Source organism: Pseudochaenichthys georgianus, chromosome 16 (assembly GCF_902827115.2).
Source record: "Pseudochaenichthys georgianus chromosome 16, fPseGeo1.2, whole genome shotgun sequence".
NCBI classification, from domain to species: Eukaryota; Metazoa; Chordata; class Actinopteri; order Perciformes; family Channichthyidae; genus Pseudochaenichthys; species Pseudochaenichthys georgianus.
The window spans coordinates 29034356-29060994 of NC_047518.2; the positions used below are offsets into that span (position 1 = coordinate 29034356).

General features: G+C 42.0%; 1 protein-coding gene across 1 annotated transcript; it reads right to left on the bottom strand.

Annotated features, from left to right (window-relative positions):
- Positions 1-79: 79 nt before the first annotated feature.
- On the bottom strand, positions 80-26639 carry LOC117461320 (integrin alpha-10-like). Its single transcript, XM_071205890.1, has 30 exons — positions 26588-26639; positions 18982-19093; positions 18762-18871; positions 18586-18674; positions 16827-16941; positions 16597-16724; positions 15385-15533; positions 10168-10318; positions 7366-7531; positions 6414-6487; positions 6189-6333; positions 4799-4947; positions 4506-4649; positions 4152-4358; positions 3927-4057; positions 3298-3464; positions 3013-3155; positions 2807-2917; positions 2568-2653; positions 2321-2462; positions 2136-2228; positions 1941-2017; positions 1634-1723; positions 1465-1549; positions 1274-1384; positions 1088-1195; positions 887-1000; positions 692-787; positions 489-602; positions 80-396 (listed from the first exon to the last, which is right to left on the bottom strand). The coding sequence occupies exons 1-30, from the start codon at positions 26637-26639 to the stop codon at positions 343-345; spliced, it is 3513 nt and encodes a 1170-aa protein (XP_071061991.1). The 3' UTR covers positions 80-342.

Here is a 26639-nt window from a genome sequence, read left to right on the forward strand (position 1 = left end):
ATTTCATCGAAGAACAAACACAAAACTATAAGACAAACATAAAACGGAGTGATTGTTTGAAATGTAAATCCATGATGATGTCTGTATATTAAATAGAAGAATTGTGATTTAATACACTTTGGTGTTTCCTTAAAAATAGAAAAAGATTATTTACATAAGTGCTCCCGACCCTGGAAATAATGGGTAGTGCATTTGTGTTGGACCCTTGTGATGTTCGCTTTGGTCCTGGAGGTCCTGTTGGGTCTGTGGATCGAATCCAAACTGTCTCTGTGGCTGCTGAGAGGCAGCGCATGTGGTGGTCGTCATGGCAAACGATTGTTGTCATTCCAGCGATGTTTGGGCTCAGTCTTCATGGTTCTCATCTTCTCCTCTCTGTTTGCGTGTGAAGAATCCCAGCTGATGAAAAGATCATTGTAGATGATTAGAATACACCCTTAACACGTTCATTTTATTGAAGCAATTCTTAGGTAAATATAAAACTGAAATACCTTCCATAGTATGAAAATGATTAGGGCCAGTAGCAGCAAACCTCCAATGATGCTACCGATCAGAATCCACAGCGAGATAGGAATAGCTCGGCCCTTAAGCACCTCCAATACCGTCTACAGCATAACAGATGAAGGGAGAGATTAGAGAAACTAAATGCCATTCCCGTTCTCCGTCAAAAGAAATCCGACTGCAGTCTTCTTACCTCCCTCCAGACTGTTCCTGTGCCCAGAGTAATGAGGTTAGTCTCCTGGGCTGCGAGGCTGTAGGCCCCTATTATCTTCACTGACTTATATTTTGCCTAAAAAAGGAGACACAGAAGTGATGACCAATGATTGGGTCACAGGACAAAAAAATAAATATGTTGAAATGAGCATCAGCATTCTGTTGTGTAACTCACTTTTCTGAAAAAGTCATCATGAACTCTGCGGCTGACACGAATGAGAGCGAACTGCCCTTGTAAAAGCTGCTTTACTTCACACACAACCTCAGTGCACCATGACCTGCTGCAGTTCTAAACACAAATATATAAACATGCATGTTAACACGTATACTGATGCCACACTGTGTTCATTCAGTTCGTTGCTACCAGGGGCCTCACCAGTATGTCGTTAGGCATCATGTCTTCTGGGTGAAGGGAGCGTACGTCTCTCTGTCTGGCCTTCAGCTGGGGCAGATCACTCAGCACGCTGCAGTTCACCCACGAGGCCTATGGGTACATTCAAATGAGTCAGATACGATCTAAATGAGAGATACAAACCCTCACTCTGTCTGCAGCACTACTCACGTTGTATGAAACATCAGTGACGGTCATGAAGACTGTGTCTCCTGCAGCTACTGAGGGCAGAAGCAGCCTCAGCAACACATTACTCACAGAGTAACATCCGAGGTTCTGCAGCTAAAAACAAAAAAAGCTGCAATTTTGCCTCATCTATTCTTTTTTAGATCAACAATATTATGTATGCATGTGAGCCATACCTTGAGTTGTGTATAAAACTCTGGTCCAATAGCCTCTGACGCTGTGCGAGTGGGGTGGACCTCGTATCGGTTCAAATTAGATTCACTGTACAAAAAAACGGGGTTAAAAAACACATCAATACAATACTCTTTGAAGTAGCTAATACATCATATTGTTGTACAAGCATACCTGATAACAAACAACTCTGGTTCGTACTGAACGAAACTCTGCAGCTGAACACTGTTGTCCCCAAAAGTGTCCTCTCTCTCCACACTGTCACTGTAAAAGAAGCAGACGGTTACATAGAGTAAACTCAGGAGCTTATTGCATAAGAATATGCAATTTACTGTATGTACAGCACTTTGGCTCGACCAAAAATCGTTTAAATGTGCTATATAAATAAAACTTGATTTGATGCTCTGGAAGCCATATTTAAAACCATGTTTTATTGAGGTTTTCAGTAGTTTTGAACTTCTGTTTTGCTTTGGTGAGATACCTTTTAGCATGAAGCTTCATCTGCACTCGGTTGTGCAGAGAGGTGCAGCTGAACTCAAACTCCAACATGAAGTTAACCTGCAAACAAACAAAAGAGAACAGCCTGCTGAAGTGACACATATCACATGGGGGAAGTGAAGTATGAGTGGGCCGAGTCGAGAGAAGGATGGAGCTATTTTTCTCGGCATGGACATACTTTTGACTGGGAGCGAAATACTGGATAGCTGACATTACACGAGTGGCTGTTGGCTCCAAGTGCTGTACACTCAATCTTAAAGTTGGCATCCTCCTACATCAAAAGAAAAGAAACAACCATGTAAGTTTGTTGGTGTTTATGTGTGAATGCCTGGTGTGTTTGCAGCATGTATGTGTGTGGTTTACCCTGATGCTGAGGCTGGAGAAGTGCAGGTTGCGGGAATAGCTCAGCGTCAGGCTGGTGTTGTAGGCGTTTTCCAGTCTGTTCTGAAGCTGCACCTCCACCGCCAGACGCCTACGAGGGCTGCGAATCACATAAGGCTTCTGTCTGTGGAGGAAACACAATGAAAACTGAAACAACAGAATAGATGTCTGATCCTGTCAAACTGATGCAGAAAGAAAAGAGAATGAGAGGAAGATCTAAAATATGTACCTCGTCCCGGAGATGTCCATATGAGCCTGCAGCACCAGGTCTGTTGTACACACATCGTCCTCACCACAGTCTTTAAAGAACTGGATCTGCAAAGTGTAGGAAGACAAGTTTGATTAATACCTTGCATGGAGGTTGAATCCATATTCCAGGCTTCAGTTAATGCATGTGTGTCCGGTTAGTTTGAGAACAGTGGGAGGTCATGTGGTGCCGTCGGAAAGCTAGAAACGATAACCACTCACAGATTTCTTGACGGTTGTTGGCCAGCCTTCATCCAGCACCGGGCCACTCTCTGTATCGTTGATCTTAAACCGCAGCGAGAAGCTTATTGGACGGATGTAATCTGCTGTGTCCTACAACAAAGACAGGCATACATGTTAGTGATGCATTAAAGTAGCCTAGGCATTTAAATGTGAAACGTGTGGTGGATGTGTGTAGCATTGCTCACATAGACATGGAAAGGCATTCTGTAGCAGAGCGTTTGTCCTGTGTGAACTCGAACCGCCAGCTGGGTCTGACGGTGGGAGCTGTCGTCAAACAGGGCCCTCGCAGACAACTTCCTGTCATCCAACATGGCCGACACCCACAGATCTGAGGAGAGGGCAGGTAATTAGGACAGATGGTAAGTGTTGGTAAATCCCTTTTGTAATTATTATGCATGTCTGGCCAGTTCACAACTGTTCCAGTCCTCATTATTAGGATTAGAGAGGGTAAGAAATACAATGTGTCATACTGAAGCTGTTTGTGTGTGGGCCGGGGGAGCGGGAGACGGTAGTGAAGCAGGCGGTGGCGTTGAGACAGGCCGACTCTCTGCCCCCCCTCTGGCAGGTCTTCTGAATGACGTTGATGGAGTGCGGCTGGAAGGACAGACTCACGTTGATCTGCACTATGCTTCGAGAGCTGGGGATAGAAGGAACATGGGATATCATTTTTAGCCATGTGACCCAACAGATATAAAGGGGGTGTATTACTTGGATTAGGACCAACACAAAATCTGAATTTAGCTACACGATTTACCTACACAGATTGCAATATCTATAGAACATTTGAAATTCATCTGAATCTTTGTTCATTGTGTTTTGTCTTTTTTTTTGGCAGATTAATTATTACACTAATGTGTGTGTTGGGAGTGGGGAACAAAGACAAAGCCAGAACAAAAATAAACAGAAATGATTGATTGAGAGACTACACACTATTTTGATGAACTAAATATGAATATTTCTTAATACATACTGGCAATCTTCTATACTAGTGCCACACCTGTAATTTGACTACATCGTAAATCTACAGCTAGAAAAGGAAAATCTGTTCTCTCAATCTCCGTCACTCTCTCCCTCCCTCCCTATTTGGGCCTCTACCCACCTGAGCATCACAGCGCTGCCCTGTGCTCCCACTGCCAAGTCTATCAGCTCATCTCCATCCAAATCCAACCGAGCACTCACACTGCGGCCAAAATACTGAATGGAGGGCGAAATCGATGCCCCTGAAATACGCTGAAGGAAGCCAAGAGGCAGAAAACCAAAGTCAGTTTGATTGCATCTTGAAATACACCTTACGAAAATGTAAATGTAAGCAAAAGACGGGTACCTGCTTGTAATTGTGCCCGACGTAAATACCGTCTCCGTGGTAGAGATAAATGGCTCCTCTGTGATCATCCTCCAGCGGGGCCCCCACCAGCAGGTCAGTGAAGCCGTCGTGGTTGAGGTCTGGAGCGGCCGCCAGGGCGTAACCAAACCTGGCATCCTGGGACTTTTCTTCTGACTTCAGAGTACCATTGGAAACAAACACTTCCTCCTGGGAGCAAAGAAAGAAGATTGGAAGTAACAAAAATACATCTTTTGAGAAAATAATGATTGAAGTATCACAAGAGTTTGCTAATGTTGTGTATTCTCATGGACTGCATGTAATCAATAAGAAGAAGTTGGAACACTGCAGTCTTACCCCACTGAGGGTGTAGATGTACACTCTACCAGTTTCCTTGTTTCCTGAGCCAAGGAACATTGGCGCAGCTACCAGAAGGACATCAGTGATGCCATCCTGGTCGATGTCCAGCCCACACACCTCGCTGCCATAGTAAGATCCAATCTGCAGACAGAAACATTCTTATCCAGTTTACTGCCACTAGATGGAGCCCTTGCGCTAATCTTTGACAAATGAGATTCCTAATTTGGTATGCTTTAACAAATAAACAGAAAAAGGTATTGTAGGGAAAAGAGAGGAACAGAGAGGTTTACCTGTTCTCCATTCAGGGCTTGTACAATGTTGACATCGCCATCATCGCTGAGTTCAAACAAGATGACTTTGCCTTTGTGTTTGAATCGAGGAGCACCAGCCACATACAGCCTCTTCCAGTCACCAACTATCACAGAAGATACTGTGTAACCTGGGGACAGATACAAACATATCTTTTAACACTGCAACCTAATCTATGGTCTTCAGTAAAGAGTTAAAGACTCAAACTGGTGTTGTTGACAATGAAATATACAAAGAAATGTGCTTGAGTAAAGTAATGCGTCACATGTGTGGTTCACCTTATACTTCTGTCAATGTTTAAATCGTGTAACACATTCATACAGTTGAAAGTGTGGTCTGACTTCAGCCTGCTCTGAGGCGGTGTGTGTTTTGGTGTGCTGCTGGAAAGAGCTCTGACGTGTGATTTGAGAGCTTGCTCCAGAACAGGAGTTCATTCACAAGTTATGTTAAGATAAACAATAATCAAACAAGGATGTGTTGGAAAGGATCATATGCATTTTGGAGGGTATTCCATTGAGAGGTTTAAGTTAGGTAGCTGGATTTTAAACGGGGTGAATAAAGTAAGTGCCACTCTAAACCCAAACAGGCCTAAGGTTCACTGTTTGGCAACTGTCTTTTAATGTGATTTTTAATTGAATATTTTTAAATAATAAATGGAAGATGTTACCTTTTACATTTTGAGAAATTGTAACAAGCTGCTGTCATTATGGTCTGATATTTTATGGACTCCACTCCTTTACTTTGTTGACTTTATTAAAGGTGCATTCAGCATTTCATATCCAAAACACTTTTTGGAAAATGCAGCGAGTATTTCTTCACAGTACACACACTGTCCGTTTTGTGTTGGTGCTGGAAAAATATATAGTGCTGGCTCTGTAAATTGAAAACAAACACAGTGGCTCGGATCATGCTACACAACATTATCCCAGCCAAGTGGGTTTGTGCTCTTGCAGAGGACAGAGGGAAGGCCATGGGTGTGTAAAAACAAAAGCAGTGGTCGAAGAGGGAAGGGAAATCTGGAGGGGGATATCTGTTTTTTGGGATTTGAGTTCAAATATCACATTTTTTTCACTGACTTCACCTTTAATGTAGAACATATTCTGCAGATTAATTGATTGTGTGTATCATTGTTGCAGTTCTAACCAAACAAACTTGTAGGTGGGGGGTGATTCGGGGTACCAATTGCAGTTAAAGTCAGCCCTGCAGACAGCACTAATGTCCAGGCTTTCCACCAACACATGAATGCATCCATCGCCCCGGTAGGATCAGCCCAAGCTCAAACAACACAATAACCTGTAAAGTAATAGACTAACATGCAAAAGCACCACAAGCATGATTCTTTTGATATCACGTGGTGTGATATATGGGTACCTAAATAAGCAGCATGATTTTTGAGCTCCAGTGGAAACTCGCTTTCAAAAGCCTCTCTGGACGGTATGATGCGTCCATTGATTCCTTCTTTCAGCACTCCACCATCCCAGTCGTAGGCGCCCACCATCCCAAACAGGATGCCATCCTGAAGAATGGAGGAGGGCATGGATGAGACAAAAGAAAACCTGCACTTCACACATGGATATGAACAGCTCCTGGACTTACATCCAGAGTGTGTGTGGAGAAGCCGATCTGAGACATCTCCATGTGGAACGAGCTCTGGTTATAGCCCAGAGTGCCTGCAGGAGGACAGAGACAGCAGGTCAGTATTCTTTGTAGTCACGTTTCTCTACACATCTCCTCCCTTCCTTCCTCTCCCTCTCAGGATCTGATGTAGATGGCATCATTGGCACCCTCACTCCCCCTGAGGACCGCAGGTGACAGACATGCCTCACCCTTTCCTCTCCTCCTGTCCATTACTCTCTGATTTCCCTAAACATTTAAGGGTGGCATCGCTTTTCGTCAGTCTTCCTCTCATGTTCCCGGGGTTATTGTGATAGCTAAACACTTCATATCCATTGCTTTCTTTGCAGAGCTACTGTGTATTTTCTCACATGGATCTAATCCTTCGTCACTTTTTCCCACACTCTTAAAATATTATCCAAAAATATTATTTCATATTCTTGTTTCATTTTCCGTCTTCTTTCTCAGATTCTACTTTCAGTCTGCGAGCTCTCATGGTTGTGTTGACAATTCAATATCATTTATAAATCAAAGTTAGTTGATTAATCTGAAAGTGTTACTGTAAATAATAATCTGAATTACTTTGTGAGTAGCGAGTACATTTTAAACTTTAAAAAAGGACATCAGATGATCCTGTAAAGTGACAGCAGATAAAATACTGTATGTATAACTTAAAATAAAAGAAGGTGATTTTGAATTAAAATGGTGTTGGTTAAATGCTTTCATAAAACTTAAATAAGAACTACTGACCAACAGTTAGAATGCTATCTTGTGACACAACTATAAATACAAATGAATGGGTTTAAAAAAATTAAACCGGCTGATAAATGATGGGGTTTGAAACTACAGAGGTCCCTGGTGCTACATTGTGCCGCTGTCTTTCTTGTTTTTTTTTTTTACATTTATCCACAGCCTCCTTCTCTGTATCACTAACCTTCCAGAGTGAAGATGCGATCTCCCAGGGCGTCCACAATGTCATTGAGCGCGGCTTCATCGGTCACATTGAAAAAGTATTTCTCCTCTGGGTCGCTGGCGATAGACTTGATCTCCTTAATAAACGTCTCAGGGTCCTGCTGTCGGCGGATGTAATGACCCAAAACCTGGAGGCCAGCGTGAGAGAAAAAGTGAGAGGAAAACGATTTTAGAGAAGAGAATACGGTAAATGAATAAGCAGATAATATAAGCACTTTACAACATTGACAACATTAAGCTGGAGGCAGAGTAAGGAGGTGAAAGCAACAGAAACAGAGCACTTGCACAGACACTTTGGCATGTATCAGAGAAATCACTTCTCCATGTTTCTGAGGGATAATGTAGAGAGGTATCATATAAGTCTGAAGGAGGACAAGAGATGTATTCTAAAGTAGCATAAGAGTTTCCTGGAACTGAAGGATTCAATTAAGTAAATGAAAATAAACAAACTCCATAGGTGCATTACTGCCTGTGTAACCTAATAGTAATCAAGCAATACCTAAAGGCGACTGGAAAACATTAGAACGAAGGAAACGGTATCCACCAGAGATTTGTAAATTAGGAGCGCAGCCCTAGCTGAGAGGTGAAGAGATGACAGCAGTGGCTTATGGCTTAACGCCTGAAGTACAAATGAGAAAATTCCATAAGAGAAACCAAAACCAGGAATCTCCCCCTGTGACTCCAGCTGCCACGCTAACTAAGGAAATCCTCTGTTTTCAAAGGGTAAGGGATGAGGAGGGGTTTAGTGTGTAACGTGAAGAGAGCTTTCATGTAAAGATGTACATTCAGATCTGGTCAATTCCTCTCAGGCTGCTGCTGGCTTTCACATAATCATAAACAGAGAAATAGAAGAATAAAGACAGGAAAGAGAAAGCCATAGAATATAAAACACGTTTCTAGATTTAATAGGACTTGGAAACGCAATGTCATTTGAATATATGAATACAACACACACACACACACACACACACACACACACACACACACACACACACACACACACACACACACACACACACACACACACACACACACACACACACACACACACACACACACACACACACACACACACACACCACACACACACACACACACACACACACACACACACACACCACACACACACACACACACACACACTCACACACACACACACACACACACACACACACACACACACACACACACACACACACACACACTTCAGGCACTGATGTATAAAACACAGACTGCGATCTTGTTTTGGAAGATCTGTCCTCCCATGTGAGCCATTTTCACTCCACACGCACACAGCCTACACACAGGCACTGCACAGAGAGCAGCATCAAAACATGGGCTCTATTACAAGAAGTTCTTACCGGTCATCACTTTGACTTTTTGAGAAAACATTGACCAAAAAACCCACCTCATTTGATCTTGTTTTCTTCATACAGCTTTGTTTGTTTCCTTTTGTATTACAGGTTCTATACCTATCCCGTTGACTGTTTCTCTGACTGTCTGTTTCCTTCTCTCAAATGAAGGTTACATTAACCCTAACATTAGGTTGCTCACATGCAAAAGTTAGTAGCGAATCACATTTACCTAAATGTACTCGAGGAATTTTAAGTGAATTTAACTGAAACTGAAAGAGCAGTTGTTTTGCAGTACACTTTTTACTCTTACTCTTTTTTTACTCTTACTCAAAAGCATTTTCAATAGAAAGTATGCACTTCTACTCCATTACATTAAGCTATGCACAAACTACAACACTTCAAAATCAATAGATGGTCTCGGGAGAACATCGAGAGATAGCCTGAACCCACACGAGCCTCTCCTTTGAGGATTCAGTTATTGACAAGCTTTTTCTGGTCACTTTGTTTTAAGAGATTAAACTGTACCTAAAAGTATGTATTTTGTCATTAACATGGTTCTGGATTTGACACTTTAAGGAAAATTAAGGTGCATTTCATATTCATAATTACCTTTTGAAACAAAATACAACCATTCCGTATGCGAGTATTTTTTTAAGAGACACATTTTTACTATTCAAGTAGTTATTTCACTAGATTATTATTAATGAACAATACTTTTCCTTAAGTACATTTTAGTAAGTTGACCCTTCCCTTTCACTGTGTGGTGGATGGATTGCCATGAAATTAGGCACCATGGATAACTAGCACAGAACAAACCAACCAAGCTGTATATAACCCAAACATCAAACACAATGGGACCTCCTAGGTTTTGTAACTGTTCTCCATCCATAACTCACTAGGTATATCTGATCTTCATCGTCTACAGACATTTCTAAAGTGGCACTCCCCCTGCTCATTTCTCCTTTTCTGTGGTCCCCATTGGGGTCCCCAGCTTCTCTTGTGGGGAAGGGAGAGGTCTGCATCCCGCCCGGCCACCAGAGTCTGTCTGACACTAAACCATGCCACCACTCAGTGTGCTTCTGTGTGTTGAGGGGGTCGGGTGGGGTTGGAAAGGAAGAGCTTTAGTTCCCACTCTGCTATTTTAGTAGACCAAAGGGGGTCATTTAGGGGTGTTATTTTTGGGGGAGTGGTATTGTGTGGTTTCTTGAGGGAGTATACGCTCACCGTACCACTTTCACACAATGTGTGAGGAATGTCAGGGATGCTCTACACACCCCACTGATAGTTAGTTGTTTGTGTGTTTTCCACATAGCTTCACTCATGTCATTGTACAAAGGACCTACAACTCCAGATATAAGGATTATCTAGGGAGGCAGAATGACCCTATAGAGCTGATGAGATGTACTCACAGCGATGGCATATCTGGTGATGTTTCTGCTGATGCACTCACTCAGAGCGCCTTCCAGCTCCTCCCCGTCGTGTGACTCTCCGTCCGTCACTACGATCATGACCTTGTCGGCCCCATCCCTCGCTCCACGCTCAGCACTGAACGCCTCTGTGCTACAAACAAAGAAAGCAACAGACTGAGGTTAAATAATATCATGCTACTTTGCTAAAATATCCATCTAAATGATCTTGAACTAAAAACAGAGAACACAAGAAAGAGTGAGAAGAAGAATGGGAAGAAATGAAAGAGCAGAGGGAGAGTGGGGACACGAGGGAGTGTCAGACACATTCATAAAATCTCAAATATACATAAGATAATATACAATTTCAAATTCTTCTCTGAGAAAATTAATAGCCAGCAAAACAATGAAAGTTGGATTTAAGTTCCTTCCCATCAAGTAAGATAAACAAGTGGTCCAAATCACAACTGGTCTTTCCCACAACGATATTAGTCATAATTGGCACACATACATTAGCTGCCGGTTGACTCGATTTGGTCATTGCATGCAGCGTGTGTGTGTCATTGCACACAGCGACCGCATCTGTGCATACCCATCCGCTTGTGCCATGATACAGAGAGGAAATCTAAATGACAAACACACGGACAGATCAAGCCGCACCCTGTTTGTCTGCGAGAAACCTGTTCTCAGTGGGACCTCAGACCAACACACACACACACACACACACACACACACACACACACACACACACACACACACACACACACACACACACACACACACACACACACACACACACACAACCACACACACACACACACACACACACACACACACACACACACACACACACACACACACACACACACACACACACACACACACACACACACACACACACACACACACACACACACACACACACACACACACACACACACACACACACACACACACACACACACACACACACACACACAAACTATAGCTCTCCCACAAGGCACCCTCTCCCTTCCCAACCCGCAAAACTGTACCATTGTTTCCCTGTCCTGTCCTCCCTTCTCTGGTTCCTTTTCATTGGGGTTTATATATATGACACTTTACCACAAGCCTGTCTGACCACTATCGCCATGACAACTGGCGGCAAACATTTATCAAGGCGAACTGGGTCCAGATTCTCTCAACCACACGTTCGGCTCTGGGCGCTGCTCCTGCTGTATGCGTATGCTGTGATTGTGCAGGATGTATGTGTGTGTGCACAGAAACTGAACTTGACACTGAAACGTTTTGGATACTATGGAGACATGCCAGCACTTATAGGAGTATGCAGAGACATTGAAGTATGTTGTTTTAATTGGGCTAATGTGAGTTTATAGTTGTTTTTTGGTTTCTTCTTGAACGTGTTTACATGCTAAAATGTTCAAAAACAAATTGCTTTCTCACACTGTCTGTCTGATTATATCTGTATTCAACCTCTTTCTATGTCTTTTTAAGGTAGCTACTTCCCGAAACAACAGACTGGCAAAAGGGAAAACACACACACACACACACACACACACACACACACACACACACACACACACACACACACACACACACACACACACACACACACACACACAACACACAACACACACACACACACACACACACACACACACACACACACACACACACACACACACACACACACACACACACACACACACACACACACACACACACACACACACACACACACACACACACACACACAGTAGTCACAGCAAGTGAACTCAGTCATTTTCAGTCCTAACTCCAGCCCTTGTCTAAATATAACATTGTGGTCAGCCGCAAGAAACTCAGAGTTAAAAACAACCGTTTCCCCTATGCAGTCTCCAAATTACATAGGGTGCCGAGAAGGAGAAAGGAGAAGAAAATAGGAGAGAGGTGAAAGAGAAATATGGAGTATAACAAATTAATGAGAAAGGCTGGATGAAATGCAGATAAACCTTAAGGTTACAAAAAATATCAGAAAAGAGAGAAATCTTGTCATCCAAATTAAAAGAAAAGAAAAGACAGTAATTTCAGGCTAAATATTACATCTGTAAAGTACAAGTCCTGCTCTGATGTGGTATTAGGGTGTGTGGTGTTAAAAAATGTAAGATTGATTGACGTACAGTAAAATAAAAAAGATCAGAAGGATACAGAAGATGGGAGAAAAGTAGAGGAGAAAACAAACAATAAGAAGGAAAAGTAGGAAGCACAAAAAAAAGGTGAGATTAATAAGAGATGTGAAGAAGCAAGGGGAGATGAAAGAGGAGAGAAAGTGAGTGGAGCTAATTGGGAGGCCTGGTTGTATTTACAAGCCATTTTATGAAGTCAAAGCAGTGTGGTAATGACACAGCACAGTGGTCTGTGTGTGTACTGTTAGTGTGTATGTGAGTGTGTGTGTGTGTGTGAGTGAGTGAGTCGGAGTCTTAGACGAGTGGAGCAATATAAGAATTAGTGGCTTATCCAATTGTAGACGACTGTTTGATGTTCATGCATTGGTCTGTCATTTACTTTTAATTCAAATTGTCCTCTGTGCACTCGATTAATGACATTTACATGTCAACATCACACTGTGAGAAACCTACTTTTACAGTCTATGCTTTTTTCCCATCAGACATTTTTGTATTTCAAGCTCATTCGCTTAAGGGTTACCTAATTATAATTTGTTGGCATTATTTAGCAGAGAAGATCAATAACACCCTCAAGTCTGCATGAGTAAATATAACGCTACATTAGATTTGTTTGCCATTTTTTAGACTATAAGCAGGGCAAACGGTTAGCATGGCTTTCCAACAGTAATACAATCCACCTTCCAGCACCTTCAACTCTCACTAAATAACACGCTATGTGTTTTTTGTAATCTGTACAAAGTGTTAAAACAATGTGATACAGTTTACAGGGGTTAGGAGATAGAGCATTAATGGATGCTGTGGAAGTTGAAGTGCAAGTATGTCTACGCTTAGTCAAATAAAATCCTCCAATTTGTAACTTAAAGTCTGACTTCAGGCCAAATCTCAAGGTTTAAGTCTACAGTTCTTCAGTGTACTGATAGTCCACACAAAAAATGAAATGATAAAGAGCTTCCAGGGAGATATATTTAGGAAGTATGGTAGCTACGTTCTTAGGTTTAGGGTTAAGTTTATAATAAGTACAAGGTTAGGGTAAAGGTTAAAGGTCAAACATGCACTAAAGAGGGCTACAGTTAAGGTAAAGGGGACCAAGGAATGGATGTGGTGAAGGTCAGCCCTTAAGAACGTAAGAATAGTCATACAATGTGAATTTGAGTGTCTGTTTTGAGTCTTTATAAATGGTCTGTGTTGTTAATCTGTGTATTGTACAGTAGACCTGGGTGTCTGTGTGTGTATTTGTACAGCTGTAGGAGCCCGGCTTGGCTGGCCAGGCGGGGTCAGGCTGTGCCACACCTGCAGCAGTGCTGAGTCGGCAGCCGCCGGTTCCAGCTCAGCTAATCTCAGTGTTTTTCTACCCCGTCACCTTCCTGCCTGGTGCCAGCGCTGCTATCTGTCCATCTGTATGTGTGCGTGTATGAGCAGGAGTGCTGCTATGACCTCCTCTCAAAGTGATCTTAAATTATTTCAACACTGGAAACCTGGGCTTGATTTCCTAAACCTGACACACACACTTGAGAAACATTTCTAAAGATTTGACTTCCGACTAACAATTTCTAAGTTTTTTCTTTTTTATTAGTCTACTGATGTGTTCTTACTATATGACATTGAAAGATAAAAAGCAACGAGAAGTTACGAGTAGGAGCGTCTGGATTTCCCGTCACTGGTGTTTTAATGCCACAATTTTACTGGCTCCAATTTCCAGTCACTGCTTTTCAACTAGCTTTAAATAATTCCCCTTAACCACTCCAACTTTTACCTTTTAAATGAACCAGAAAACAGAAACTCAGCAATTACCTGTGTGAGTGTGTGTGTTTGTGTGTCTGCCTGCCTTTGTGTAAGTTGAACACCTCTCCAAGACACACACATCCTAAAAAGGAATCCGTGGCCACACATCGGGTCTGGGTGTGGTGCTCCATGTGGGTATGACTTTAATAAAGCAGGAATTTTATTTTGAAAAGAAAGAGATATTTTAAGACATAGACGTTTTCACTTAGCCACTGACCCTCAACCTATGGAGCTGTTTCTTTAGACTCAGGTTTCCAGCTCAAATACCCTCAGCAGACTTCTACGAAGATGAAAACCTAGGCAACAATTCATGTTAAAGAAGAGTAGTTTAAAGATGGTATACAGTGGCATTCTAGGTGGCATTCATAATTTTTGTACATTTAAGCTTTAATTTGGTCTCCACCAACTCCTGAGGGCTATACCTGTCTCTTTAGCTCCTAAACGCTCCACTACGTTCACTAGCTAGTCCCTAAACTTCTCTGCCTGCTGATGCTGGGAAAGTAGCGTATAGTGAGTTGTCAGAGATTTAGTTGAGGATTTATTATATATGTGTGGGTTTTTCACTACTTTAAATTACGAAAAGTCATTTGGTAAAAGCTAAATATTGATTAGAGCAACATTAGAGAAGACATAATAAGCACATTTCAAGTTCAAATTCATATTTTGGGAGTATAATACAACATGTTTACATTTTTTAATGTTCCAAAGTACTTAATTGTAATCATACTTTTGCCAAGTCTGGTCTGTTCTCATTGTTTTTCAAGAAGGACAGGGGGTGGTATATTCTAATGCGCGTTCATGTGACATAGGAAGGGGAGAAAAAAACTTGAATTACTTGTTGAATCAGTGACCAAGCATCTTACAAAAAGCTGATTGGGTTTTCTGTTTTCACAGTTTGGGGCAGGCACTCTAGATACCAATATGTATACTGTATGTATACAACAATTGAAACAGGGGTTTTACTTTATATATTCCCTTTAAGTACCCAATGTAACACAACTAATCCTTGTGTAATTTCCTGGTCGGCTGTAAATCAAACGCAGCCTGATGAGATCATACTGGAGCATATTACAGACTATAAGAAAATAGACCTCATTGTCATTATAACTACAAATTACACAGTGACATATTTAGAAACAAATAACAAGAATGTTATAGCAAAATCAAAACAGCCAGACAGTTTCCAGTGAGCCCGCCAAATCTACAGTATGTGCAGTATAGCACAAGGAGCATCAGCCAGTCAGACTGCAGTAATAGTGATTGACAGGCCTACCAGGCAGTCTGGATAGCGAATGCCGTGCGCGTCTCTCTTCCCTCCTGTCTGCTGATGTTCTTTGCGGCCTCCACAACCGCCTGTGTGGTCTGGTAGTCCTTCAGAGACCACTCGTGGACTGCTACCTCACCATACTGCAGTATACCAACCTGAATGTGCACACACACACACAAACACATAAGTGTGGAGGAAACTTCTGTGTAGCAATGCAGTGGGAGTCACCGACTCATGAAGGAGACACAGGACGAGCAGGAGTTCTGATGTCAAACACTGGCAGTTTATTGCAAGCGTGGTCGGCCGGAGAAATCACATCACAAGTCACAGCAGCAGAAAGTTCTGCCTGCTCAGGTGGGTTGCCATGTCAATTCTGAATCCCTTCTCCCTTGGCAGACCTTTTAATTAGCTTCACTCAGAGTCAACCCATATTTTGGAGGGAAGGTGTACGTGACCACCTGGAGACACTGAATTACTTATTTGACTTTATGGCTCTTGTGACCGAGAGTTGACCGGTCACAAAACTCATAAGTTCCCATTCCCTAAGACAGATAACAGACTTCGGCTTCGTTGTAAAACGTCAACAGGCCGAAAGGTCAAATATCTTAGGAGTAAGGAGAATTATTCTTTGACACTTAGGAGTAAAGACAAAATTAATCCCTAACAATAAGTATATCAGCAATGCCACATGTTTGTGCTGGCATGTAATCGTGGAAAGCATAATCTGAGACTCTTGTTTCTGGTGAGCTATCTCTTTAAGTACAAATCCTGTTGTTAATGCAAACAGTGCACTTGGGGAATTTTTGAATTCATTCAAAAACCAAAGCTATTTCCTTTTCACCTCACATTGCCTGCTACCCCTTACCCTCCCTTTTCAAATCCCAAACCCCCTCTCGCTCCTCTTGTTGTTCGGCTTTAAAAAACGTCCCCAGTTCCCCCCCTCCGACTTCCATTCCTCCCTAACCTCAAGCTAGTGCTGCTCACGTCTCTTTACATTACTAAAGCAATCCATTTTGCTCATTTTTGCCATACTAGTTCTTTATACGTGTCACTGTGTGCATGTGTTCACTCAAGGGACTATATTGTCATACTCTCCTGGGCAACAGCTATGGGGTTCCAGAGATTTATGTGGGGGACTCACTCAAAATCTAACCCACAAGTTTCTATTACTAATGTAAATTATATTTATAGGCAGTGCAAATACACATGCAATTGTACCTGCATCTGGTCCAAGCTGATGTGGAACTTGCTGAGGATGTTGCTGAGAAAGTTCTGGACTTCGTACCAGGGATAGATACTGTTAGAGCCATCCAGCACAATCACAATGTCCATGTATGTGGAGCACCCTGCCACATGAGGGGGTTACAAAAAAACATTTGGTTGGCAAAAACAGGCCCATGCAGCTTGATTTTCTGCCTCAATGTGTGTGTGTGCAAATGTGTGGTTACTTTGTGCTGTGGGAGCGATGGCCTCTCGTGGCTTTAGGTCATCGCTGACAGAGGCACAGATGCCAGTGCTGAACATAGACGTACCACACTCCTGAGACCACAGAGGGGCACATGCCTGACAAACACACACAGGCAAAGACATCAACATCTTTCTGACAGGTGAAACCATTTTCAGGAGTCATTCTGAGTTTCAAATGTTTGTGTTATGCTCACAAGAAGTGTCGGTGTTTTTTTTGTTGGTTATAAAAGGGTTTTAACACGTAGATGTGGTTAGGTGACTGAATAAACACATACAAAATACCAAGTGAGGGCAAATGGGGAACAAAAAGCAAACAAGTCATGAGAGGGAATAAGTCATGGAAAACTACAATGGTGTGTTTTTGGGGGACAGACAAACGAGGGAGAGGCAGAGAGTTGGAGAGGCTATTGTTGACTCGCTGGCAGTCACTTTTGTCGAGAGTGGTTAAACAGAGCTCCAACACCAGACCAGAAGAGCAATTTAAATCTGAATGTGCTAAATAAAAGGGGATGAAAGTGGGGGGGGTCGTAAAAAAAAATATTTCTGTCTTCAAAGCACGCCGTTTATTTGGCTTTCATACCAAGAGGGAGCAAAAAGGGGGGAAGTGCGGAATGAAAAGATAAAAGAGAAACTCATGCAAACGGCAGAGAGACAAAAGGGAGAGACCAAAAATGGGTGAAATGAGGGAAGAATGAGAGAAAGATAAACATCCTGGTTTTGCTCGCCCAGTCATTATAGACGGGTTTCTCCTCAGGCACACAGACAGGCAGGGAAGAAGGGATGGAGCGAGGGATGAGAGAAAAGAAGGAGGGAGAGCACAGAGGAAAGCGAGAGAGGTGCTATGGCTTTTGGTAGGTCTGTCATTAACAAAGGTCCGGAGACGCATTCCGATCCTGTTATAGACCTGACCACTAGGGTTAAGATAAACACACACACACACACCACACACCCACACACACACACACACACACACACACACACACACCCACACACACACACACACACACACACACACACACACACACACACACACACACACACACAGAGAGACACACACAGACACACACACACACACACACACACACACACACACACACACACACACACACACACCACACACACACACACACACACACACACACACACACACACACACACACACACACACACACACACCACACACACACACACACACACACATTGAATTAGGCTAAACTGAATGGCGTTCGTGTACTGTACACGACTCCACACCCAGAGCAGCAGTAAAATGTGGGGGGGACACACGAAGACAATAGCAGGGTTAACTAACGTTTCAAAACTAAGGACATGCACTTGACCTGCTCTGAGATTTAACTTTAAATTGAGAACAAACTGTTTACTTTGGTCCATAAAATGGAACAAACATTTTCCAGAGATGGGCAGGCTTTACACAGCCAACACAAATAAAGGCATTACAGTATTGTGCCTACTACAATATATGCATTTAAAGCAGTTCAGTCAACCAATTAGGTATATGTTTTTGACTGTGTAAATGTGCAAATGAAGTGAGGGGTTGTTGTGACGCACATGTGAGCTCATAACTAAGGTCAAATAAAAACACACCAGCAGAGAGGATTCATTACAATTCAGACATACACAAATAACCTGGTCTCACCACAACCCTTCAAGCTAAATCATAAGAATGGAATGCCTACAAAATAAAAATAAAATGTATTGTGTTTCAGTGTTGAAACCACATACCAGGAATCCATCAGGCGAGTCTGGAGTGAGCGTCATTCCCAGGTGAGAATTCCTCAGGTTTTTAGAAACGTTCTGGAGAGCAGTCTCACCTGAGATAGATAGATAAACAGCTTATTGTAGCATCTGGGTAACTTATCAGTGAGAATGTACATGTTAAGGATATTTGCTTTTCTCACCTAGATTTATTTTGCTGCACTTTGAGTTCCTCTCCTCTCCCACGATGCATTTGTAAACATCTCCTTTCCTGTTGTTGGGCGGCCCGTCCCACGGAGCACCGACCAGCATCCTTCAAAGACACAGTGAGTCATTTATTATCATCCTCTTTTTGTAACAATTATGATAGTTGTATAGTACTTATTTGTTGTTCTTTCTTCATTCACTCTAAAAGAAACTTACGATTTCTCTCCGCCGTCTTCATGTTGTAAAACAGAGAAGCCAAACAGAGCGTCCTCTGGACCGGTAAAGATGCGAGGATTCTTTACATCAATGTTGAAACACTGGCACAAACCTGAAAGACATAACAGAAACGATTACTACACAGATTACCAAAAGAAGAATAAAATACAAAGCTACAGCCTAGAGCTTACTTAGCTTAGCATAAGGACAGCAAATAAGGGAAACCTGCTAGCCTTGCTCTGGCCAAAAGTAACAAAATGGTCCTAACAGCATGTGAAGCTAACATAATAACAAGTTATATCTTGTTTAAAAATGACAAATCACTTGCGGTTCTGTGCCGGACTACCTTTTAGTAACACTTTTTTTGTACAAATATGATAGAATCAATCTTTTCATCAATCTCTCGGTAAGAAAGTGAATAAACGTGTTTCCTGATATGTTGCATTTTTACTTAAAGGCGCTACGAATACGGGTTGAACTACCAATATGAAGCAGCCTTTAAAATGAGTAAAACATGAAGCTGGGCACTGTGTGTACACAAGCGTACATACAGTGCAGAGTCAGATTATTATTTTTCCTTTTTGCCTTGGGAGAGGGGATTCAGGTTGGGAGAAGGGGGGCTGAAAAAGATGGATAAACAGAGTGACCAAAGGCAACCTCTGGAAAATGGGAGTTCAGTCTGAGGGGAAAGAGGGAGAGGAGAGGGGAGAGAAGAGGCAGGGAAGGGTGTGGGTTAGAAAAACTATGGAGTATAGTAAGCCCCCTGTTGTGACACACAAGCCTGCCCTTCATTCAACGAGAGAGAGGTGAGGGAGACACAGAGAAGAGAGAGAAACAAGATGGTAGTCAGACAGTTCACAGAGTTGTGTTTGGGTGTAAAGTGAGGCAAGAAAACATGTTCCAACTGGTACAATTAAACAACTTAGAAACATGTCTGAATGGGAAAGTCTAAATGTTCAGAAAAAAACCATATTGGTAGCTTCATTCACAACTACATAGATTAAATGTTGCCTGATGCTTATCTGAGTGAAACTACAACTATGATGTTTATGATATAGCCTACCATCTTAGTTTAGCGTGTTAGCATGCCAACATGTGAAGTATAGTTTTACATTTAGTTCTGCTAAGGCGGACAGGAAATAGATAGACATAAAGATTTTATAAATAGAAAAAGTGATCTGTTGATGCCACTATAATAATAATTAAGTTATAACCAAAGTTATTTAATTTCATCCTAAAAATAGTCGTTGAGACATTTCACAATAAACCACAAATGAAAAACGTATGGTCTGAGTAAACTTCAGGCTGACACCAAGGCCGTGACGTGTTTGTTTTACACTTTGATAGTTTTCTGTATTAAAATGTGTAAACTGCAGAGTACGTACTGATGACAAATGGATCCACACAACATTCCTGTTTCAGGAGAAGTGTTTGCTGATGTCAGTAGGGGACAGGAAACAAACCCACCTTGCTATTTCCTTTAGATACACAATTTCACCTAAATTAAAGAGCATCTTTGTGTAGTATTTCCAGTTAAGTATCAGAAACACTAAGCTACTCGTGACAGATAGTATTTAACTTGTCCCACTTGTGCATTTACTGTATGTTATTTGAAGCCCGGGAAAGCAGGTTGTGTTGGATGTGTTTTGCTTAAGGGTATTTCTAAATAAATTTGACATGTAATTTAGCAGCATCCTACTGTACGTAGCTCTGGTGATTCCACTGTAGAAAAGTAATCCAGATGGGGAGCACGACCAGAACCCTGCACAGTGATTATATACAAGCTACTCACATACTTTTATAGATACTTCCCCACAAATATACACTGACACCCACACAGACAGTTACCTCGGCCAGTCCAATCAAAGGGGGATTCCACTTGGTTTTGAGAGGGAAACTAGATATGTTTAATGTTTCTCTTCAATCTCTGCTTCTGCCTTTCTCACATACTGCTGTCTACTGCTACAAATATGGGAGTTTTTATATTCATGCCATCAGCATCAGTTCTCCAACGCTCTCTCTACCATTTTGGTTCAGTCTGAAATATCTCAACCAACATTTGATAGATTTCAATAAAACTGCGTACACATTACCATGTTTCCCAAAGATGAGTTGTGTTGACTTTGGGGTTCCCTCAACTTTTGTCACAATAAGGTTTCGGATTTGGGGTTTTGAGTTAAATGTCAACAAATATGGGAATCATTTATATGAAAAGTGGGAAACACATTCATGTTAACTTTAGTGATAACATTTAATTTTCATTAGTAGGTCAAAACTTGAATTAGTTAAATACTTTAGCTTATGGCAAAACACCTGCAATGTAAACGACAATCCTCCTCAGATTCACCTGAATGCTTATTTGAAGATATAAGTGGTGAATAAGGTCAACATTAGCATTTAACCTCGGTGCTAATGCACAGCCGTTACATAAGTCTTGTTTCTGCTCATCCTGCATATCTTTGTGAGCCTGTAATATTTCAACGTCCAAACTCCCAGTGAATTTGTTGAGATTTAGCGCAGATGTTTAAAACACTTCACCTATGGGAATATGCTTAGACAAGGAGAGAGTTATTCCTTAATACTAAATCTTTCGTTTTCATATCCAGAAGGAACACAAATCTTTCTATCCAGCCTTGTTGCAAAATTTCGCGTACTCCTTTACTCCCACCACCCTTCTTATACAGTGTTGTAAAATGTTTCTGGCTTTTTTTGTGGCAAGATCACCCACCCTCTGTGATTCCAAATTGCTTTCCACAACAAACTGGGCCTCCGATAACAACTTCTGTTACTGATTTTCTCTGTCATCCTCCTATTTCACTCATTCTCTCATAAACCATACATTGCTCCTTTCTTTTACCCTCTCTCATAAAACACACACACACACACACACACACACACACACACACACACACACACACACACACACACACACACACACACACACACACACACACACACACACACACACACACACACACACACACACACACACACACACACACACACACACACACACACACACACACACACACACACACACACACACACACACACACACACACACACACACACACACTATAGCTCTCCCACAAGGCACCCTCTCCCTTCCCAACCCGCAAAACTGTACCATTGTTTCCCTGTCCTGTCCTCCCTTCTCTGGTTCCTTTTTCATTGGGGTTTATATATATATGACACTTTACCACAAGCCTGTCTGACCACCTATCGCCATGACAACTGGCGGCAAACATTTATCAAGGCGAACTGGGTCCAGATTCTCTCAACCACACGTTCGGCTCTGGGCGCTGCTCCTGCTGTATGCGTATGCTGTGATTGTGCAGGATGTATGTGTGTGTGCACAGAAACTGAACTTGACACTGAAACGTTTTGGATACTATGGAGACATGCCAGCACTTATAGGAGTATGCAGAGACATTGAAGTATGTTGTTTTAATTGGGCTAATGTGAGTTTATAGTTGTTTTTTGGTTTCTTCTTGAACGTGTTTACATGCTAAAATGTTCAAAAACAAATTGCTTTCTCACACTGTCTGTCTGATTATATCTGTATTCAACCTCTTTCTATGTCTTTTTAAGGTAGCTACTTCCCGAAACAACAGACTGGCAAAAGGGAAAACTCTGAAACTGCCCACTAATTTCAGGCTAAACCAAGTTTTATTTTTGATACGTGATGTAATTTGTTACTATATGTTCCTCTGCCGTGGTATGGGTCACTCTGGCCATCGCAGCCACGGACATAACAGAGCAAAATACTGCCGGACTGTTCCAAATGTATTCTTTTAACTTTGAGGGAAGATACGTGTTACCCATCCCCATTCTTGGCCCGTCCACACGGCGGCGTGCGTTGAAGCTTCAACGCTTCTGCCCATTCACTTTGAATGGGGTGACGTCACGCTTTGCCGAACTGCATTGTGGGAGCGTTGCTTCGCTTTGCTCGCATTGCTCGCTTCAAAAGTTGAGCAATGTTCAACTTTTGAAGCTTCGGCGGAAGCGTCAGCCAATCAAATCATATGCCAGTACAAGCTCTAGCCAATCAAACCGCGTGCTTGTGTGTCCGAGGCGGGAGATTCATGTGATTGGTTGTTGGTCGAGTTTCAGACAAGCTCACCCGCAAGCTTCAACGCACGCCGCCGTGTGGACGCTGCGTAACTGATCCTCTACTGCTGCTTTCTCTCTCTCTCTTGCTTATTGAACTGGGGAGAAGGTGCCAAACTTGAATGGTGTGTGTTTACTAACAGCAAAAGACAAGGCTTACTACTGGAGAAAATCCCCTTCTGCTCTTATAGAGAGGCGTAGTCCCTCCCTTTCCGGTGGACCTCCATGGGACCTTATAGAGAGGCGAAGTCCCGGCCATCTACTTCCGGTCCATGGGACCTTATTTCGGAAAAATTATGTATTGAAGTCAATGGAGAGAGAAAACTTATCTTTCGATCCCGTTTGAATTGTGCCATGAATTACACATATGATATTTGTCAATCTTAAAAAATAATTTCCATGTCAAAAAAGTCCCAGTTTCTTAAAACTGTTGAAATATAAGACTATGAAAAATAAGCAACTAGAAAGACTACAAATCCCAGAATCCCGGTCCCGCATGCTGGCTCTTACGGAACCGACTAACTCCCCTTGTGTGTATGTACAGCTCTCAACATGCCTAGAGTAGTGATTTTCACCTCTTTTAATACTTTCATTCTGAAAGAAAGAAGTGAAATGTGCTAATGTGACAGCCGTCTTGGTGTGTGGTGCGAGACGGGAGATGTAGTTGATTGAGCGGTTTCACACAAAAAAAGTGTTACTTCACAGTTTTACGACACATTTTTATTTTTTTGACTTGCAAAATTATCTTTTAAGATTGACAAACATCATGTGTAATTCGTGGCACAATTCAAACGGGATTGAAAGATAATCTTTCTCTCTCCATTGACTTCAATACATACTTTTTCCGAAATAAGGTCCCATGGAGCTCCCCCGGAAAGGGAGGGACTTCGCCTCTCTATTTCGGAAAAATTATATATTGAAGTCAATGGCGAGAGAAACGTTATCTTTCGATCCCATTTGAATTGTGCCACGAATTACACATATGATGTTTGTCAATTTAAAAGATAATTTTTCAAGTAAAAAAAAAAATGTTTTGCCCTAAAACTGTGAAGTAAGACTTTTTTGTGGACCTCCGTGGGACCTTATTTTGGAAAAATCATGTATTGAAGTCAATGGAGGTAGAAAGATTATCTTTTGATCCCGTTTGAATTGTGCAACGAATTACACATATGATGTCAATTTAAAAGATAATTTAAGTAGTTCTCAAGTTGTTTTCGGAGATACTCAGCTTGAGAGCAGTATATTCCTAAAACCTATATTGTGACAGAGAAAGGGGAGCTATATCTATATGGCTTGTTGAGTCCCAAGTTGCAGCCATCATAAAATCTGCCTGTTGTCTTGTTTCACAGCTTCAACTAGGCACTCCAGATATCCACATATCGATATCACAAGCACTGAAAATGACAGTCAACTTTAAGTTTCCCTTTCTCGTAATCTGTTTCTCTGCCTCTTACAATTACATCCCTGACTTATAGCACCTATGTGAAATGTCCTTCAGTGGAAATGTCTGCTCGACTGTCTGTTTCTATCATCTTTATTTGACCAACTCCTGTTTACAATACATCCCCCGTCCTCACCTCTTATCACCCCCTTTCACAGATTTTCTCTCCATTATCTTAATAGTGTTCTGTTCTCATCTCTGTCACCCTCTCGTGGGGAATGGGGGTGGAAGAAGAGGGGGAGTAGGAATGAAAGTCAGCCAACAATGGAGATAGCTGAGAGAATAATAGCTCAAATCTATGAATGACTTGAGTCACACACACACACACACACACACACACACACACACACACACACACACACACACACACACACACACACACACACACACACACACACACACACACACACACACCACACACACACACACACACACACACACACACACACACACACACACACACACACACACACACACACACACACACACACACACACACACACACACACACACACACACACACACACACACACACACACACACACACACACACACCTGTGTTCAACATCTCAGTAATGCCTGCTGTCCACATCAGGGGAGCTCTGCTGAAACCATTAACATTACACACTTACTTACTCACCTACAGTACATGACACATGCACAACCTAGCAAACTCATACAGATGCAAGAACACTTACACTTAGATCAAATAAGCTACAGTACAAATTAAATCAAAGGTTGCACAGTAAAAAGGGGAACAAATACCTTACATACATGCTTGATTTAAACTGATAATAGAGGGCAACGCGTAAACCGACCACAGAAACATTTGGCTGCTGGCATGTGTAAATAGTTGTGTGTGTGTGTGTATGTGTGTGTGTCTGTGTGCATCTGGGTGTGTAAGTATGTGGTCCTCATTCATTCCTCAGCTTCTGGATGGGAAGCATGTTGCATACCATGAAAACTGGCTGTGTGGATAAGCATTTCTTAGTCTACATTTAAAAATGTGGCTCAAATGCCAACGCCTCAATCTATACATTAACTCCAGTGAGACTGTGTGTGTGTGTGTCAGCTGGTAAACTTAACACGCCTTGCACAACATAATATCATTGCCTATTGATCTAATTTTGCTTCATGGCTGCATGCTATAATGCAGCAGTTAAACTACTGCTTATCAGTTGCCTACACACAGCTTTGGTAGACAACAATGGTCTTTTTCTTAGGTTTCTCGCCGGTGAACAGGACTGGCTCAATGAGGTGAAGCTGCTCTGCCACACCGACATGAGTACAGGAGGGGAGCTGATATTCAAGCTTGAGAAAACACACATGGCATAGCCTTATTAGGGGAACTTTAGACATCCAGTCAAAGCAATGGATATGGCTAATATGACCTGTGGAGTTGAGTTTCACAGTGTCAGCAGTAAGCGGAGATGAACCAGTAGAGCAGAGGATACATGCCAATATATCTGATTGCTTCAAACATCTTCTGGTTGTAGGAGGCATCTAAAAAGAATGAAATACTTCCTGGACTACTGACAAAACTGATAGATTTACTGAAGGATCTGGCTCTGAGCAAGAAACCATTACTTTGTTGGACTCATGCGCAACATCCTATACCTTTGATCCGTTGGCAATGGAGTGTGGCCATATATTATTACGACTGATTCTCTGCTCTCCTGCACAATATCATGTTAAGAATGTCTTCATGGTCAGGCACTTACTATCACAGAATAAAGCTCCTTGAGACTCAGGGAGGCACGTGTGACACAATCATTCACATATGTTATTTGTTTAAGTGCAAAAGATGTGGAGGCTATAATGACCATGTCACCCATGAGACAGTGCTGGAGGACAGGAGAGCAACTGGGAAGTAAAGAGGCATCAATCATAGGCAAGAGGTTGACTTTAGTTCTCCAAAGTTCAAAAGTTAAGAGCAGGGGGGGAGTCATGTTCTGTTCAGACTCTAATTAAGCAGTTTTACCTTTTAAAAGCATCATATTTAGATACAAATTTGACTTTTGAAACAAAATATATGTTTACAAATATAAATCTTACCTTTAAGGAGAAGGATGAACTCCATGCACAACAGGTATTTACGCAGCTCCAT

Excerpts from the sequence above, each read along its gene's own strand:
- LOC117461320 (XM_071205890.1), bottom strand. The coding sequence starts at position 26,639 with ATGGAGCTGCGTAAATACCTGTTGTGCATGGAGTTCATCCTTCTCCTT. Across the intron at positions 10,319-15,384 it reads TTCGCTATCCAGACTGCCTG|CACAGAGGCGTTCAGTGCTG; the intron begins GTAGGCCTGTCA and ends CTTTGTTTGTAG. Across the intron at positions 1,550-1,633 it reads CCAGAGTTGTTTGTTATCAG|TGAATCTAATTTGAACCGAT; the intron begins GTATGCTTGTAC and ends TTTTTTGTACAG.